This window comes from Nelusetta ayraudi, unplaced genomic scaffold, assembly GCF_046127955.1.
Source record: "Nelusetta ayraudi isolate G7.1 ecotype Tasmania unplaced genomic scaffold, CSIRO-AGI_Nayr_v1 ptg000131l, whole genome shotgun sequence".
Taxonomy (NCBI): domain Eukaryota; kingdom Metazoa; phylum Chordata; class Actinopteri; order Tetraodontiformes; family Monacanthidae; genus Nelusetta; species Nelusetta ayraudi.
In genome coordinates this window covers 1,368,242-1,387,070 of record NW_027466181.1, presented here as the reverse complement: position 1 = coordinate 1,387,070, position 18,829 = coordinate 1,368,242, and the positions used below count along the sequence as shown (strand labels likewise).

Sequence of the window (18,829 nt, the reverse complement as noted above, 5' to 3'; positions counted from 1 at the left end):
TAGCGAGAAAATGGTGGAACAAATGGATATCCACTCTCCCTATTAGCCTCCATTATCCACAAGTATCATTTCATAACTAGCAAGTAACGGTGGGCCTCCGTGTGGACGGCGGGATGTGTGCCTTAACTGAGCCGGGACACACAAATTGGGTGTGGACAGCTCGGAAACCGGAGAGATTTGGTCGCCTTTGTGCCCGAGCTGAAATATGAGAGCGTTGGCTGAATAAAGAGGGTCTTATAAAGGGGGTGAGGGCTCTCCTTAGGGGGCTGGTCAGCCGGGCGTGACAAGCCGGTACCGCTGTAATGAGATAACAGGCCATTGGAGTATGCTTTTGATTTGTTCCTCCTTTCTTTTCTTTCCTCCATATCCCTTATCCCTCCGCTGTTTTTCTTATCCATCCATTGCTCCATTAAAAAAAGATGGAAGCCACCGTGCTTAGCAGGCTGGTAAAGCCCTCGTGTGCGGGGCCGATAGCGGGATAAAAAAAAAAAAGAAAAGAAAGCGGGCAGGCCAAAGGCAGTGGCTGGGAGATGGGGCCAAGGAGTCCCGAAATGAAAGCAGAATGCCTTCCTGCGGGGGTGATCCCAAAACATTCCGGCGTGCCAGAGTGCGTTCGCAGCAGCTCGGATATGTTGGACCCACGTAAGTGCCACAGAGATAGCAGAGAAGACACACAAAAAAAATGGAGGGACGAGACAAAAGGTGTACACAGCACGGGTCACCGCCTCCAGACAGACTTGAATGAAATCTACCTCCACTCCTTGAGAATTAGCAGCGCACCTGCGCTCCAGCCACCCGACCATCCAGCCCTCCCCAGTTTCTGCCCTTCCTGTCAGGAACAAACAGTCTGATACAGTGTTGACAGTGGAAACACTCGAGGTTAAGAGATACGGGGAGAATTCTGGTCAAACACTGCAGCCACAGATGGATTCCTTTCAGGCCTGGCAAACAGCGACTGCTTGACTTTGGCGGTCGCACTCTTGGTAACCTCTCATAATATGCAGACGACTCTGAACGCGCCACAGGAACGCTGGCTAACCTGTCTCACCGTCCATGAGTGATGCTTTTGTGAGAAAAAAAACAAATGTCCTGAGTCGTGTTGTGGCGTATTCACGGTTGCGATAAGGAGGCAGCTAAAGCCGCCTTTCAACCTTCCTACGCCAGCAGCACTTTGCCGACCCAAAACAGCTTATGAATCCAAGGTTTAGTACACTTTGTCCAGCCCTAAATCTGCATGGCATACCACACACACACTTGGAGAAACTCACACTCTCTGCCTCTTGATGGGCCAACCTCCCACCTCCCAGTCCCGTCTCTCCCCTCTACCTACCACTGTCACCCACTCTCCTTCTTCTTGCCTATTATGGGGGATTAACTTATAATGCTTGGATGAACTTCAGTGAGTAAAGCAGGAGGGGTGGTGTGTGTGTGTGTGTGTGTGTGTGTTGGGATGGGGGGTGGAGTGAGGCACAAAGTCACACACCAGTACACACACAATCGCTGGCTGGCAGGCAGGCAGATATGGTCAAAAGCCCACTGGCACCGACACATAGATCCATGTGGACTACAGTAAGACACACACACACACACACACACACACACACACACACACACACACACACACACACACACACACACATGCACACACATGCACGCACCAGTCTTACACTGACGCAAACACACCCGAGCGCGCACGACAACGTACAGGAAACCAGGCTGCCATGCAGCAACAGACTGCAATGTGCAGAATCCAAACCCAAAGCCCCTATTAATCCCCCTGATCCCGCAGAGATAGAATAATTCAGAGTTAATTACTATTTGCCGGCTTTCCCCTCTTTCTTTGTCTGGGCTTCCAAATCCAGTAAACTCCATCTCTCCCTCCATCAGGTGCTCATTTGAATATACTGTCTGCCGCAGATCCCTCTTTGTCTCGTCATTTGAATTTGTGGGCCCATTTTTCAAGGCCGCTTCTCTCGCTCCTTGGCAGAGTCCTCATCACTTTGTTTAGAGATGGTAAAATAGGAGGTAAATATGGTTATAAGCTCCACGTCATCTTTTTTTTTTCTGCTTTTGAGTTTTTTGTTTTTTTTTTCCTTTCAGACGCACCCGCACACATGCACAGAGCGCGTATGGCAGCAGCTGACACAGTCTGGCACCGAGGTTGTGCCTTTCTGGTTGGCGTTTGGAACCACAGTGAGTTTAATTAGAGTGGAGATGGACCACATGGCTGGCTGGGAGGCGGGTGGAAGCCCGGCTGAGCGGCTGGTTTTGTGGCGGGACCCCATCGACAACCAGGAAAACACACGGGGCCATGTGCACGCTGTAGCTCGAGAAAATATACAGTAGCTGCGCGCTCATTTGTATGCAGACAGCTTTCTCCCCCCAAAAAAAGGAAAAATCTTTCCATCTCTAACTGATGCCAGCCTCGCTCTCATGCAGACAACTCATTATAAAAATACCAAACACCAATGTGGTACATTGCTAAGAGCATCCGGCATCATTTCCAAACCACCCGCTGCCATTATCTTTTCCCCCCCGGTGCCTTCTGCGTATGCAAGGTGCATATTTTGAAGGAGGAGCAGAAGAAAAACAGAACGCATTCTCACAAAGCAGTTTCTATTTTCTGCACCAACACTTCGAGACAGCCCCGCAGATAAGCCGGAGACGCGGAGATACGGAGGGCTATCTCCTTGCCCAAACATGGGTATGGCAAGGAGACGGAAGAAGTCTGTGTGCGCACACACACACACACACACACACACACACACACACACACACACACACACACACACACACACACACACACACACACACACACACACACACACACACACACCTTGCATATTTTAAATCGGTCGGCATATGGGTCGAGCACGTGGCGGATTCCGATCACGTCTTTATGCATACGCATATTTTAACGCTGTTAGAAAAAAAAAAAACTCTGACGGAATATGAGCACGGCCATCGCGCGCACGCGCATGCGGTATGTTGCCAACTCCTGCCTCCGTCGACCTCCCAGCATTCCTGGCTAATCTGCAAAACAATGGCACACCTGTCTCCTCCAAGTCCCCATTACCTCCACAGAAACACAGTTTGAGGGGGTTGTGGGGGAGGGGGAGGGTTGCTAAATATATTCATCAACAAACACCTGGACCGCTTTTCAAATTGTTTCTTTCTTTCTTTCCGCGTCTATCTTTACCCTTCCCTCTCCTGATGTTGTACCAAAGGGAATCGTCAATGTTTTCCAGCCTGATGGAGTTGCTGCCTGGGGGTTGGGTGCATGTTACCACAGAAACAGACATAAAGGTTATTGTCATAGCCAGGCAGCTATTATTGGTAAAAGGTGGGGAGAGAGGGGTTTCTCAAGGGGCAGGTCAGGCATTGGGAGGAGAGGCCAAGGGGTGAATAGCTAAAGCAGTGGGCAGCCCGGGTAGATAGGTAGCTTGCGTTATTATCGATTGGCCAACATTACGTAGACAGCGGGGGGAAGCCCGTAGAGACAGAATAAATTGTGGCTTGACTTCAAAGTCAGACTGCTGACATTGAGCCGGCGGGGGGACAGAAGCTGCTAAAGGCTGGATTAGAGGTGGATACATACACAAAGGCTCCCACAGACACTGCAATAAATTGACAATGGGAGCACTGTCCGCCCGATACCTGGTGAATTCAAGGTTGTATGACAGGGAGCTTAAAAACCAAACAGAACGGGAAGCCGGGTGGACGTGCGAACCGTGAAAAATTCCAATTCCAAGCTTCGCCAGGCAGCCCTCCCTTAAATTGGACATTTTGCCAACGAAGACACCGAAAGTGTCAAACTCATTTACACATCAAGGCTCGCGAGAGACTTTCAGGGTCTGCATTATTTCACTTCTCATAAAAATCCAAATCTGTTACACTGTGCATTTTTCATATTCATTAATTCTTCATTAAATCATTATTCATAGCTTGGCTGATGGTGGAAAATGGAAGAGAAATGGGAGACAACAGGGATAATTGAAGAAATTAAACTTTAGCTTGAATATTCAACAAACATTCTGTGATAAGATGGGCCATGCGTATGTGTGTGCGTGTGTATGTGTGTGTCCGTGCATGCATGTGCAGAATGACAGAGAGCATGTGACGTTAAATAACCTGATTCAACAAGATATCACCATTGTCCCCGCCCAGGCCCAAACCTGATGTGACGGGGCCCTTTTATTTGTGTGCTTGGGACCTGACACCGAGGGCACCGTCCGTCATTGTCTGCTAAGCGATTGACCGCCCCGCTCTAGATGGCTATCAGCTAAGCTAACTGGAGTCCGACCGATAATATCTGGAATGTGTGAAACCTGAGCAAGACAAAACAACACGTGCCCTAACCTGCGCGGACTTGCAACTCCGGGAGATAAAGGATAGAGAGACTGACTGACTGCAGGGCCTGGGGAGGATGTGCAGAAGGAGAGGGCGACGCGGCGGACGCTGATGGGACGGCTAAACAAAAACGGTGGGAAGTCGTCACGGTTGGAATATGAGACAAAAGGCGAGTTTTGAGAGGAAGATGGAGGGGGGGGGGGAGGAGGTTTGGTTTAATCAACCCTCAGACACAACCAGGCATCATTCTGAACCACTGGAAACAATGGGAGTGTTCGGCCAATACAACTTCCTCTTTAAGTAAACAACACAGACCGGGAATTCTACAAATTTTCCTCTTTTCTTTTTAAGGGTTACGCACAAGGTCAAGGTTGCTGGTCCGTGATCTCTCAGGAGATTACGGACCAGATGGACCTCTGACCCTTCCAATCACACCCACCAACACACACTTTCTCATTCAAGTCAATTTAAATAAAGCAATTTTCACATGAATAATGTCCATTTCCCACTGACACTTCATCAATATTCCAGCTACTTCCATTTACGTTCCGGTGCCAACAGCTAGAAACCAAAGATATCTGGTTAATGTGACACGTGGCATTTCGTATTCTCGTTTAAATGGATGAAAAAATACATTTTAATGAAAAGCTTGAATCATAAAGACAAAGAGGCCTCAACCTGGAGTCATACCTTGTTTGTCTACATTCAGGGATTGGCGCACACCATTTGTTCAGCTAAGACATCGGAAATAAAACGAAACAATCTGTGACTTCCGATTAGAGAATAAGTGTTGACAGAAGGATGGAGCCTAACAGATGGAGATTACGGAGAAGATGACAGATGCTGATACAAGTCAAGGAAGGAAAGAGCAAAAAAAAAAAATCAGCGGCAGGACTAGCACGAGGACTCTACATATCAAGATCAAAGAAGCAACAGGAAATGAGCGTGTGGCACTTAAGTCACGGCAGATTGCGAGTCACCACAGTAAAGGAAATAATTTGTTCCTTGTCTTCTTCTCTACTTTATTACTTCCATCCTTCAATACGTCTTTGAAAAAGAATTCTCCTGACAGTTTGTTTTTGCGTCTGGAACGTTGAAGTATGTTTGTGTGTGTCCATGAACACCTGCCTTGAATAACAACTGGCTTTGACCAGTTCAATTTTTTTGGAAAAAAAAACAAATATCCACCTTTCTGTAGCTGTTTATGGCCACAGATGGTCCGGATAGAGAGAGGTGAAAACAAGTGGTGTTGAGTGTTGGGAGTAATCGGGAGAAAAAAAACATAATTTATTGGAAAGTGAAGCAGACTGTGACTCTGACTGTGACTGACTCTGTGTGTGTGTGTGTGTGTGTGTGTGTGAATATTTGCAAGAATATGTGCATGAAGGAGGATTCTGGAAGTTCATAGGAGCGCTGAAGCTTGACTGTCAACGCCTCTGTGACTCTGGCACAATCTTCAAGCATGTGGCAATATTGTAGAGACCTGAAGGCAGCAGAGTGGAGGGAGAGAGAGTACCAGTGGGTGAGGAGGGGGTGGGGGCGAGTGAGGAGTAGGGGCGGGTGACGGCTACCAGGCGGACAACCATTCTGGCTACCTCTTTGATTTCAAAGCCCGTTTTTTTTTTTTTTTTTTTTTTTTTTTGTCTAACAACAATGATATGGAGAACCGTGAAGAACAACCCCGGTTCAATTTAATGGATTTGGCTGGAGAGCACAAGGAAAAGATAGGCGGTAAATGAAACGCAAGGGGGTAAAATGAGAAGCACCCGGCACGCTGCTGCACTTGTGTGATCCTTCGACTGTGTTCATGGCTGTCAGAGCGGCGCTTTTTTGTTCCAGGGGTGGGGGATGGACGCACAAAGGAAGCAAGATGAAGATAAAAGCAGATTTGACACTATTGAACTTGTTTCAATTAGATGATCTCAAAGGTAGCAGCGAGCGGCGCAGCCGGACTTCCCATGAGCATCGTTCATTCATTATTCAGCTCACTGTGTCCAGCACTGCATTTCGTTTAATAAATGATGTGTTTTTTCTTTTCTTTCTTTCTTTTTTTTTAAAAAAAAAACAACATACTGCTGAAATAGAGCGTGAGCACACTTTTGAAGTTCTGTTGGCCGGAATGGTCTTCATTGCAGGGAAAACAGTCAACATGAAGTGTAAATGGCAAGATATCACTGTGCGGTGGTAATGAGTGTCACGCCAAATTGCATATCCTGGAGTTACGTTGGGGGCGAGTTTTGACATTTACGACGGGATGAGAGGGTGTTTGCAAAGGGTTTGCAGAGGCAGGCAGAAGCTTGTCCATGGAAGGCAGAGGGGGTGAGTGACGAAAACGGGGGGGAAAGCACAGGAAGGACCATATCTGTCATATCCAGGAAAAGGTGGGAACAACAGAGTGACTGCGAGCTGAAGAATGTGTAAGAGAGAAGGAAACCAACTCAACAAACACAAGCAGTGGAAGCTGTCCATCATCTGCAGGAGCTGTAGAATTTTTCCCTGACTTCATCTTTCTATCTCCAGGCGGAAAAGGTAACTGGGGAGCAGGCAATGCCATATTTCCATAATGAGGTCTGAGACGCAGGCTGAACGTGGTGAAAGGGTCGGGGGGGTAAGGGGGTGGCAACATGCTCGGAGGCGTGCGAATGGTGTGAATGTGAGTGTGGATGGGCGTTTGTCTCTATGTGATGGCCCTGCGATGAACTGGCCACTTGTTCGGGGTGGAACTCCACCTTCACTCCAAGACAGCTGGGATTAGGCTCCAGCAACCCCTGCAAACACGGGTGCACGATCAGTGGTGCAAAATGGATGGACGGATGGATTCTGTGGATAATCAGCTGAAGGCGGCTGGTATGCCATAAATCAGCATAGAAAATGCAACAATTCTATTTGTAGAGTATTGCAGGATCATCAGGTTTGCAAGAAATCAGAACTTGCTAAAATCCCAAATGGCTAAACATGCCCTCGTCAGCAGTTTCTAAACACGGTCAGGCCTGAAGGTCTGGAAGAACAGTCCTTGGCGTCGCCCGACACAATGGATCCGGCCGTCCAAACGCCCTTCCCACCCGTGTGTATTTCAAACCATATGTGAAAACAACTGATAGCGGCTCCTGTAATTTTCCGATAATTAATTCCATTTTGGATTGTAACTGCAAGCTAAGCAGCTGCCGCAAGCAAACACAAAGCGCCGCAGTGTGTGTGTCAGCGGTGCCCGCTAATGTGGTTTTATGGAGGGGGAGCTGCGGAGCAAGTCTGGCTCAAACTGATACGGAGGTTTTGTTTCCACTGCGCCGCGCCAACCGGCCAGTCATTTTTGGAAAATGTCTTGTGTTTGTGCTGGAGGTTTTGGCTGCCCTCCGCGAGTCAACGGACTGATAAATACGCCGCAGGGGGCTCCGCGCATAGAGGCGAGAGAACGGACAGACGCAAACAATAACAACAACAACAACAACAGAGATGGAAAAGCAACGGAGAGAAAGTGAAGGAAAAGAAGACGAGCAGTCACACCGGGTAAATGGATTCGACTGAAGCGACAGGCGGAATGTGTGGAGCATGGTGGGAGTGGCAGCTTCAAGGGGAACTGAAAGGTGAAAGTGTCAGTGGACGCAGAGGTCGAGGGGCGGAGTCAGCGGCATTGGAGAACAAATACATCACTCACTGGGATCCACAACCCCCTGGCTGTCTGATCTCTCGGTCGCAGTTCGCATTTCCTTTATCGTGCTTAAAATGTTATAGGCGACCAAAGAGGGAAAGCAAAAAAAAAAAAAAAAAAAAGATAAGGAGTGAGGCACAATGTGGGTGGAGGAAGGAGAAAGTGTCTGGTGACAGACAGCAGGCTCTCCCCAGTACTTAGAGGAAACAGGTGCGTGAGCCACAGGAAGACAAGAGCTTGGCCACCGTTTGGCTGCCACCGGTGTAGCCATACGGTTCACGGCTGCAACAAGGTTTTCAGTTTGGCTTTGTCGCTTTCCTAGTTTTCCCCTGACGCTAAGGGCCGCCGCTCCGGCGTGTTTGATCTGCCATTCCGATGGTTTCCCGGGTTCTATGCTCTCCTGAACCGTTACACCAACTGCTTCCCAGCCAGACCAACTGCTCACACCAGCACACAGATGGGTGGAGGTAGGGGGTGTGTGTGGGTGAGGGGCAACACGAGAGGTTTCTATTGGATGGTGGTCGTGTTTTTTTTCTCTCTCTCTCTCCGCTGGCCTTAGCTATCTAACTTCGCTGCCAAGAAGAGCAGGCACTGAAATGTGACAGCCTGGATCATATCACCAGCTGGTCTATCGGGGGCCGTAACCATGGTGGAACCATATCACACAATGCAAGCTTGAGTGGGGGGGGGGGGGGGGGGGGAGAACACTAATTCATAATGGATGAAAACAGAAAGAGATAAAAGGGTCATGCCCACGATGCATGAAAACAGGATAAAATCTTGATATTCCAGATTTGCAGGCAAACATATTGTTTGGTCCAATAAAACCAGCTGTCATGTGGTCTGAAAATAACAGTGTTTGAAAAAGAGAGCCTTGCAAATGGCGGCAGATTGAGCCGTTGCAGACCTCCTGGGAGTCCAGCGGCGGTCTCCCCAGACCAGGACCGCCGCCGTTCCATCGCCAGCTGGTACAACCGTCGATGTGAGACCGCGCGCACCCGAACAAACACCTATTTATACCCTTCGCTAAGTGCGGATTCCAGTTCACATGGAGGCTGCTGTAATCTTGGCGTCGTCACAAAACAGCCTTGACTGCTCCGTGTGATGGGTGCCCACACACACAGCCGGGGTCCCGTGCCACTGCCTCACCCCTAGGGGGGAGGGGTGGGTGTGTGTGTGTGTGTGTGTGTGTGTGTGTGGACAATGGAGGGGAGGGGGGTGGGAATGCATTCCAAGTACCCCTCGCTCCACTCCCCAGACACTTGCCCAACCCAATCACCTGGGGGCTTGCATGTTTCGCACCTATGCGTGTACAGTCACGCACATAGTTCTGAAACCACCATTCTTCATCATCATCCTCATCCCAACTGTGCCTCAACACGCCTACTGCCCCTTAGAGGCCTTCACCCTGCACCACGTCCTCATTCCACCATCTTCTCTTTGACGTCCCACTCAGTGTGTGTGTGAGAGAGAGAGAAAGAGAGAGAGAGGGTCACCCCAGCATTAATACCTGCATTCCTTCAGTCAACACAAACTCCTGGACAATGTGGCGTTGTTCAGGTACCCAGGACAGAGAGGCCACACTGAGAAAGCAGCCCTCATATTGCTCATTTATTTATTTCTTGTAGCTAAACTATCCACGTAATTGTAACAGTGTGTTGCATCTCCCGCTGTCAAATGAAGGTGACATGCAAAAAAACCAAAGGTAGCCCGTTTTTGCAAGTTATTTTCAGTTCTACGTGGGAAAATGTTCCTCACCGACCTACTAATACTGATTTGCAGCCCACAGCAGAATCAAGACATTCTGAAAAGGCAGTGACGTAGTTGGTCTTCCAGCTCCCATGATCCCTCCTTCCGCCTGTCCCCCTTTTGTCAGGCCTTATTATTGAACATGTGTCCTCTCTGCCCCTTCCATTAACCAGCCCCACCCTCACACACGCCGCTTCCATGCACACGCACACACACACATTCAAACAGCTAATTGACGGGGGGGAGTGGGGACATCTTTCATCATTCTCCATGGAGATAAATATCCAAGTGCGCGCACATGTGTGTGTGCACGCCCGTGTGTGTGCGTGTGTTCCGAGCAGTGAATGGGATCAAAGCTGGTCCGGCAAGCTGCCTGTCCTAGACCTCTCAGCCTCTCTCATCACTCCATAAGTCAGTCGGGGGAGGGCCGGGCAGTGCCGGCAGAGCTGACTCCAGCCTGATAATCATTCACTGTAAATAATCATTAAGCAAATGAAGTCCGGCACAACAAACAAATGCACGCGAGGGCCAACTAAGCCGAGAAGGTCTCCAGGCAAAAACACTGCCTATAATTACTTTAGCCTCTAAAAACAAGAGGCTAAATCGGTTAGGCAGTTGGTGAGTCCAGCCTGTCCCCACTGGATATCCATCATGGTCTTCCAGATGCACAGAAAGAGAATCATTAACCCAATGGAGTCATAACCCAATTGAACCCCATTGATTTTAGATTAAATATTGACATGGAATATGAGAAAGCTTGTATTTTTAACTATGGTAACAACACTGCAAAACAAAAACAAGACTTCCAAAGGCAAAAAAGGAAATGTACTTGCTTTAAAAAGGGAGCACAGCGGGTTTCCACTGGGCTGATGCAAACTTGCTTACATGGTTTCGCCAGCGATTCTAAGTCTTCTGGCATGATTATTGTCATTAACTGGACTGTCAGTCAAAATAAAGAAACAGATTACCTTCCCCTGCTGCGCAGAATCACCGGGGAGTTGAGCCTCCCCTGCTCCCAGGCCCCTTCTGTTGGGGCTACTGTGATGATTAGATGACACACAGTCAGGGGGATGCATGTGTTTTGTCTGTCCTCCCAGCAGGGATGGCAGACAGCTGATGCTTAGGAGTTGAGACAAAGTCAAAGGAAAAGGACTGTCAGAGACGTATAGGAGAAAAGAAATGAGGTGATAAAAGGGATGATTTACGGAGCTGGGCATAAAGTAGAACGTGGTGGAGAGACTGACAAGGAAACTCCTGGGAGAAATGGAACCAGAACAGAGCTACAGACTCTTAGCAAAGTTTTGAACAGTATGCGACTGGAGGAGAATATTAAGAGTGCAAGTGCAGCAAGTTTACTCCTTTACTTTCCTCTTTCAAAGTCAAGTTTGCACAGGCAGAGGAGTAAACTGAGGAGAACTTTTGCGCGGTGGCCGTTGTTTCTGAGGGACACTGGTAAGAGAAACCTCAGAAAGACAAAAGGCCAGATCTGTCCTGAGGCCATTTGCCCAAATCTGAAGGCCGACATCTAATCCCCCAGCGACGTCACTCAGGCCTTTCTCTCAGGTAACATTGGAAAGCCCCTTCTCTTTCTTTTCACACATCAGGACATGAGGTCATAGCGAACATCAAACACAGTGTATCATTTTTGTTGGGATACAAACTCTCACACAAACACGTTCTTGACTCCTCTTACGCCCTTAAAGCTACTTGTTTTCCCAGCACGTACTATCGACGTTCCCAATCCTCTTCTCGAAGGTCCCACCGGCCCAGTTAAAGAAATGAGATCTCATTGTAAAACAGTGACCGGCTTCACGGCGGAGGTTAACCGCCGCTGCTTAACGATTAACTAGATTAAGGAGCCTGGGTGGTTGGGGGGCGATTGCAGGAATGTTCTCTGACAGATGGGAAAAGGAGATTGGAAAGTGGCTTGCAAAGAATGAAGAGATCATTATGGTTATGAGCCACCTTTTGGGCTGTGGCTTGAGCAAATTCACTCAAACACACGAATGTCCGCAAATGTCAACGCACAACATTTGTAGCGAGCCCACTGACCTTTCAGCGAGCCATCCTTTGGTTATCATTACATCATTCAGATAAGGGAAGGAAAAGAATCCCCTGAGGCTCTGCTGTTACATGAGATGAGTCCGACGAGGCTTATAGAGCCTGGACTCTTTCGAGGGTCATTTTGCAGAGGCATTTCCTGCTACGTCAAATGAACACTCCAAAAACTAAGTGGCAATCAAGCAGCCGCCATTCGCCCGCCCCTGCCCGAACTCATGGTGTGGAGCGACAAGAGGTAGTAACGGATCCCCAGAAGGGGGTTGCTTGAAATTGTGGTGACATTGCTTCTTCACGTGTGTGTGTGTGGGGTGGGGTGGGTGGGGAGGATTTTGACAACTGCTGCTGAAGCAACTGTTGATGTCTGAAAAGCAACAGCTTGCAGGGCTCCCAGAGGGGAATCTGCCAGCCAACAGTCAGATGGTGGGTTTAGGGTTGGAAGGGCGCGGGGGTTAGGATTTCTCCTCCGCTGCCAAGAAAATGATCTCCTTGGCCATGGATGCAGGCTTCCACCATGGCATTCCCCCATTCCTAATTGGTATTCCTCAATCTTGATGTACTATGCCTGTCTGATTCTCACCGCTGCCTCTGCTTTTATCTCAAGTGCCCCTTCGACTCCTTTCAGACACTATCAGATGGATCAAAACAGCTGGACACATATTAGATGCGGACACATGTATTTATATATATATAAGAAATAATTTTTTCATAGCAGGCATTAACAAACTGTGTAGATCTTAACCATTTCCACTGCTTGGTTATGACATATACCTATGCAACCATGAAGTGAAAGTGGCTACAACCAGCTCTGTTCTGTGTGTTCCCGCACAAAAATACTACAACACGCGCTCTTATCCACTTCTTAGAACCAAGCTCGTCTGCTAAAAGGATTGGCAGCACTTAACCTCATCTCGCGAAAGTGCTTTGTGAATTTTCAATTTTCCTCCAACCCTGAATTGTCCTCACACCCCCCCCCCACCCCTCCATCCACCCATTCACCCACCCCCTATCCCCAACCCATCCCCCTTCCACTACCCTCGTCCTATACATAGATGGAAAGACAAGGACACTGTATACAGAGACATGCAAGCGGCTCTCTTCAAGGCTGCATCTGAAATTATGCCCTCGCTGGCATCGTCTTCATCCCCTGAGACAGAACAACACAACTCTGCACAGCGCCAACACAACAGGCAGCTGTAATCATCTCTCATGCCCGTGCCTTGATCTCGCTCTCTGGTCGTCCCCTCCTCTCCACTTCCTTCCTACCCTCCCGAGGACCAGCTCTAATGAAAAAAAGCAACATCCTTGAAGCTACAGGCCCGAGCCAAAATAACTTCAAGCCAAACTCCCTTTCACCTATTCTCAGAGCAGAGACTGGCACCACACTGGGATGTGTTTATTCCAGAGGTGAAACAAGTAGCGCGGTCATTCACTCTTCATAAAACCATCAATACAGGCCATAAATCTGCGGAGGAATGGCTTGAGGGGCGGGGTGAAAAAGAAAGCAAATAGAGCTGTCCCCAGACAGGCGGCAGCCCTCTTTTTAGAGCTGTGCAGGGTTGTTAATGGTGGGCCATGCTAGTGGTGAACACAAGCAAACACACAACAGGACGAGGCACACGCCAAAACGGACAGGCGGATAAAGCTTTAGTATGGTGCAGAAGAAAGGCCAGAGAAGAGAAATAGAGGCAAGGAGGTAATCTTGAGGAATACACCTTTTATGTATGAGGACTTGCAGAAGTGTGCGCATGGACGTGAGCGTGTGCTTAATCGCAGCTTCGGCAGAGAGTCTTCTGAAGCTCTTGAGGGAGACACAGATGATACGGGGATGAAAAGGATTTTGGATATAAACTTTTTCCGCCTCCACCGTGAAGCGCGCCGTCCTCGTTAACCAACTTCAAAAACCGCCTGCCTTTTTTTTTCAGATCCCGGACTGTCAGTGCCGGCAACTAGGCTGCCACTCTGCATCAGTCTGCTGCGGTGAACTTTAATGTGTCAAGATCCTCTCAAATAATTACCAGCTAACCACACACGTGAGAGGCCACCCGCTCTAATGTCCCACTTGGAGCTCATTGATGGCTAGAAAAAAAAACAACAACACAAGTCGACCCCTTTGTTTCATGTGGCTAATGTTTAACTGGTGCCTGCAAGACAGCTAGCTGAGGAAAAAAAACGCTTCAAACGACAAGAATGCACCCCGGCAGTGAATTAACTCTGGCTTTGCACCTATAATGCAGTCTCTCAATAGTGACATGGAAGCCACATTGTGGCTGCCTATTTGTACATGGATTACTGCTTGAGTATAGCGGGGAGAGAGGATTTTACATGACAATAAGGATGGCGCTTTCCGACGAAAAAAAAAAAAGAAGAAAAAAGAATATGCATTGCAGTGCGAGCTCCGACGTGTCCACGAGAATGCCACTCATTCCACCCGAAGGATCTACTCACACTCACACACACACACACACACACACACACACACACACACACACACACACACACACACACACACACACACACACACACACACACACACACACACACACACACACACACACATACACACATACACACACATACACACACACACACACACACACCTCAGTAACTATTGCCCCATCATTCCAATCCCCCACCCCCCCAGAGGCTCTAATGACAAGGGGGCAAACACAAACTTGCTCACCCAGGGCTGTTATTATCGACCTGTCACTCAAATGCTATGTAAGCTAATGTTTCACTGTTGTGCAGAATTTTGGAACCGGTAAAAAATTTGGGGTCCACGAGCATCACCACTGACCAGCAAGTGTTTGTTACCTCAGAGGACTTTTAAGAAAGGTTAACATCAAGAGCCCCAGGGACAGATTAGAGAGGGCTCCCCTGGATTTTCCTCTCCTCCTGGGTAAATGGCTCTTTTTCTGGCCTAATACTATAATGATTACACAGGGCGGCAGGGGGTGCACTTCTGATGCCGCGAGAATTAAAACTGAGGAAATGACTGCGGGAATTAAGGGCGGTCATAGACAAAGAGGCTGACGCTGTGTGTTAGACTTTAACACCTTGAGCTCTGCGAATGCTTGTCACTCCGATTCTTTCCGCCAGGCTCTCTGAGGAATTTTGGGGCTCGAAAGTTTGACTCAAACTCCTCTGACCATCAGACGATCCTTTCATCTCTTTACTCAATGTCACTTAGGTTGTTTTACCCCTTCAAAGTGGTGAAAAAACAGCGAGTTTAAAGTGAAAGGAAGGCAATGTACCATTTTCCAACACCCCTCCTTATTCAGGAGGCTAGGAAGTTTCTTAAGCACCTGCTTTGAAATTAGGCTGTTTTCAAACTTTGTGCACCGAAACACAGTGAAGTTTCAGCATGTTTTTTCAACCTTGAATATTTGTGGTGCGGAGAACAGGCCAATGGCCTGCTGGGAACGAGTAGAAGGAGTCATCTTCCAACATATCTCAGTGAGTGGGTCAAAGGGTCAGATCGACTCTCAGCTCCCCGTGCACCTTGGGGAGCACCCAGCTGTCATGCGCCACATACTTGAGAGTCGCAATCGCATGTATAAAAAATGCAGCCCACAGAAATATGTTGGCGACACTTGTAGGCGACCGCAGAACATCTGGGAGTTGCACGTCCTCTGATTGTGACATAGCACAAAGTCAAACATGCGTGTGACCAGCAACTGGGAGAATGTAGGTCTGTGTGACAGTATCCCAAAGAGACCAACAAGAGCTGCTATAATTGGAAAGAACAAAAAACCTGAGAGAGAACGGACTTGGAAGGGCTTTAATAACCAGAGGATCTGGCGATGGGGAGGTTGGGGGTGGCGGCTGGAACGCAGCCTTTCAATCAATGGCCAACAGCTGTACAGAGACAGAGAGGCGTGTGATCAACACTGCATCCAATAATTACAAGACACTTTTAAGCAGAAGCCAAGGCCCAATGAAGGGCAGAGAGACTCTTAAGTCGGCAGTCTGTCTCTGCAGAGAGGGAGGACGTGGCGGCGGTAAAACTGGAGGTGGGGTCGAGGCGATGAAATGGCAAAAAAAAAAAAAAAAGAAGAAAGGCCAGGTACACTTGGAAATGGATGTTTACAGAAAGAAAAAAGTGAAAGGCTCATGATGATTTTTGTTTTTTGTTTTTTTTTTTTGTAGAGAAATATTCCATGGTGCAAAGGTCTGAGCAGAAGGAAAGGGCTGAGTACATGAGAAGGGGGGTGTTTCCCAGCATAGGGGGCCCCGCCCTACCACTCATCCTGCCTGCACAAGGTGGCCTGCGGCCAAATGACTACTGCAAGTTGTGCCCGTGCGCACAACCTCCTCAAACACAGCTACTACCGTAGCTCAACTCAACCAAAATTAACATAGAATAACTTCTCAATACAATTTTGTGAGAATTAAATTACACAGTATATAATTTGTCTATTATCTTACCACAGCTCTAAGTGTCTGAGAATTAATGCACACGTCAAAGCAACCGAACAACTCAAGCGAAGTAAACACTTGGACTGGGTTTGGTAATCAAAGACTCATCTCCGGGAGGGGATCATACCGGGCCGAAGTCAGGTTGGATTTAAATTGGCTTAGTCTTTCTGGCAGCACCCAGGGGTGCTGGGGTGGGGGCGAGGAGCGCTGCCAGCGAAAGAGACGCAAATCCTGCAGATCAGACATCAAAGAGCATAGAAACTGCACTCAGCAGCCAGACATTGCGGCACGGCGGAGATTCAACAAGCTCTTCAGAATAAAAGCTCAATATTGGTGCTGTGTATGTGGTGAGGTATTAATAAAAAAAAAAAAAAAAAAAAAGCTGAATAAAAACAACAAATAAACTCAAACAAACAACATTTATGGACACAGTATGTATTGTAGATACAATTAAAACATAGATAGATAGATAGATAGATAGATAGATAGATAGATAGATAGATAGATAGATAGATAGATGTTTGTAGTCATCAGAGAACAGAATGAAGCGAAGCCAGCAGCAGGCTGTAGTAGCGGCAGTTTGTGCGTCAGAAGTGCACTCAAGTTCGGCGCTGGAACTTGCGCAGAGCCACAAAGTGCCGCAAAGAGCCTCCTGAAACAAATACTCTTCAGTATTCACCCGGTCCTCGTGGGATTCGGCGTAAACATGTTATGCACCTGCGGGCTGAATCAAGCGCGGACTTGTTTGGTCGAACGGCGTAACTTCGCCACGAACTGGTCCGAAACCAGGCCTGCGAACCGCGCGCGGACAGGTTTGCCTCTCGCGCACCGCGAAAGTCAGAGGTGCATTGAAAAACAAAAAAGTGTAGCCCCGAGCCATGAAAAAAAAAAAAACGCTCCGTGGCGCTCTCGGCATCCGTAGCGCGTGAAAGTGACAATGAAAAGAGAGAAAAACTGCTCAAACGTAAACGTGCCAAAGAAGTGCGAGTTGGGACTTACCTTGAAATGTCCACAGCAGCAACGTGCACAGGACCGACACGCGCCCGAGAGTTATCCCGTCCATGGCCTCTTCAGGGAACTTCTGAGTGGACCCAAGTAGTCACTGTAGTTGTGCTGGCAGCGGGGTGAAGGAAGGAAGGAATAGAAGGAGTGAGTGAGTGAGGCAGAGGCAGTGGCAGTAGCAGCAGCAGCAGCAGCAGCAGCAGGTCTTCTTTCCTCTTCGAACGCTCCAAAGCTTTCTGGACCGCTCTCTCTCTCTCTCTCTCTCTCTCTCTCTCTCTCTCTCACTCTCTCTCTCTCTCTCTCTCCCTCCAAGCAAGAGGAGTGTCTCTCCCTCTACAGCGCGCGCACGCACATACACACACACGCACGCACGCACAAAGAGAGAGCGCGAGGGAGAAATCTGACGCTGCTGCTAGTCTTACTTGGTTGATATATTTGCACAAAAGGTGACCCCCCCCCCCCCCCCCCCCCCCGCGAATCCCCCCTCCTACCTCCATCCCCTCCCCTCCTTCCGCCTCCCCCCTCGGTGAAAAGACCTGCTTGACTAATCGTGGAGGTCCGATGGGGGGGCCGCAGGATTTCTTTCAAGCCAGTTGATCATGAGGATCCCTGACTCATAGCAAGTCCCAAAATAAGAAAGAAAGAAAAAAACCTACCACACACACACAAAAAAAAAAAAAAAAAACTCAGCTAGAAGTACAAAGAGAAAAGAGAAAATGATCAGGGAATGAAAACGGGCAAAATATGGCTTTAAAAACAAATAGGTTCAACTTATTTTAAATGAATAAACTGGACCTGTACGTTTTAATTGTTTTAGTATTATTTGCCAATTTGTTGATATCCTGCCTTTTCCAGGGCGAGTGTGGGACACCAGCTCAAGCCATGTGGGTCAGTGCAGAAAAAAAGCACAGAGTTCAAACTGAACATAGAGGTGCAGCAGCATTTAGCCATTATGCTGCACACAAATGGAATAAGCTGCCAACAGAAGCGAAGTCAGCCCTGAGTGTGAATGTTTTAAAATCCAGGTTAAACACTCTTCTTTTCTCTTATGATTACAATTGAGTGCTTTTGTCAATCTTATTGAATTTTATTATCATCTTTTTATCGCTATTCTTTATTTCTGCTCTTTTAATGCATTTTAATTTCAATCTGTCTTTTTTTCCTGTGCATTTTGTCTTTGAAGACTGTTATTTTCTTTTTTTAAATGCTTTTAAAACATTTGAACTTTTAATCACGAAAAGCACATTGAGTTGCCTTGTGTATGAATTGTCCTATATAAATAAAGCTGTCTTGCCTTGCCTTACAAAAATAAAGTACAAGCGTTTTCATCAGGACTCATGTTTGCAATCAGCCAAGTGGCTGGAAAAAAAAAAAAAGCCCCCTTTTGGGTTCTTAGACAAATTTCCTTCTGGAATGAGACTCTTACCTGGACCGGCCTCACCTTGCATGTGTTTCAAATATTGTTATTTTCATTTTTCGGTGCACCTAGAGGCCACTTCTCGGCAGTAGGCTAAGCTGTCTGTCACTGACAGACATACCATTCATTCCTAGACATGTAATCCCTTCAGAATCAACTCGGGTATTTATCGAGTGGTGCAAGCT

The 18,829-nt window shown here is 47.9% G+C and overlaps 1 protein-coding gene across 3 annotated transcripts in view; it reads right to left on the bottom strand.

The window, feature by feature from the left end:
• The window catches only part of bcam (basal cell adhesion molecule (Lutheran blood group)), a 47,054-nt gene extending 29,517 nt beyond the window's left edge, over positions 1 to 17,537 (bottom strand). For 2 of the 3 annotated variants that reach the window (XM_076050915.1, XM_076050916.1), the window contains exon 1: positions 17,225 to 17,536. In XM_076050915.1, coding sequence (XP_075907030.1) covers positions 17,225 to 17,288 — 64 coding nt within the window. In that variant the 5' untranslated portion in view covers positions 17,289 to 17,536. Of the gene's footprint in view, positions 1 to 17,224 lie in introns of all 3 variants that reach the window. The other variant, XM_076050914.1, reaches the window with a different exon arrangement.
• Between the last annotated feature and the right edge of the window lie 1,292 nt (positions 17,538 to 18,829).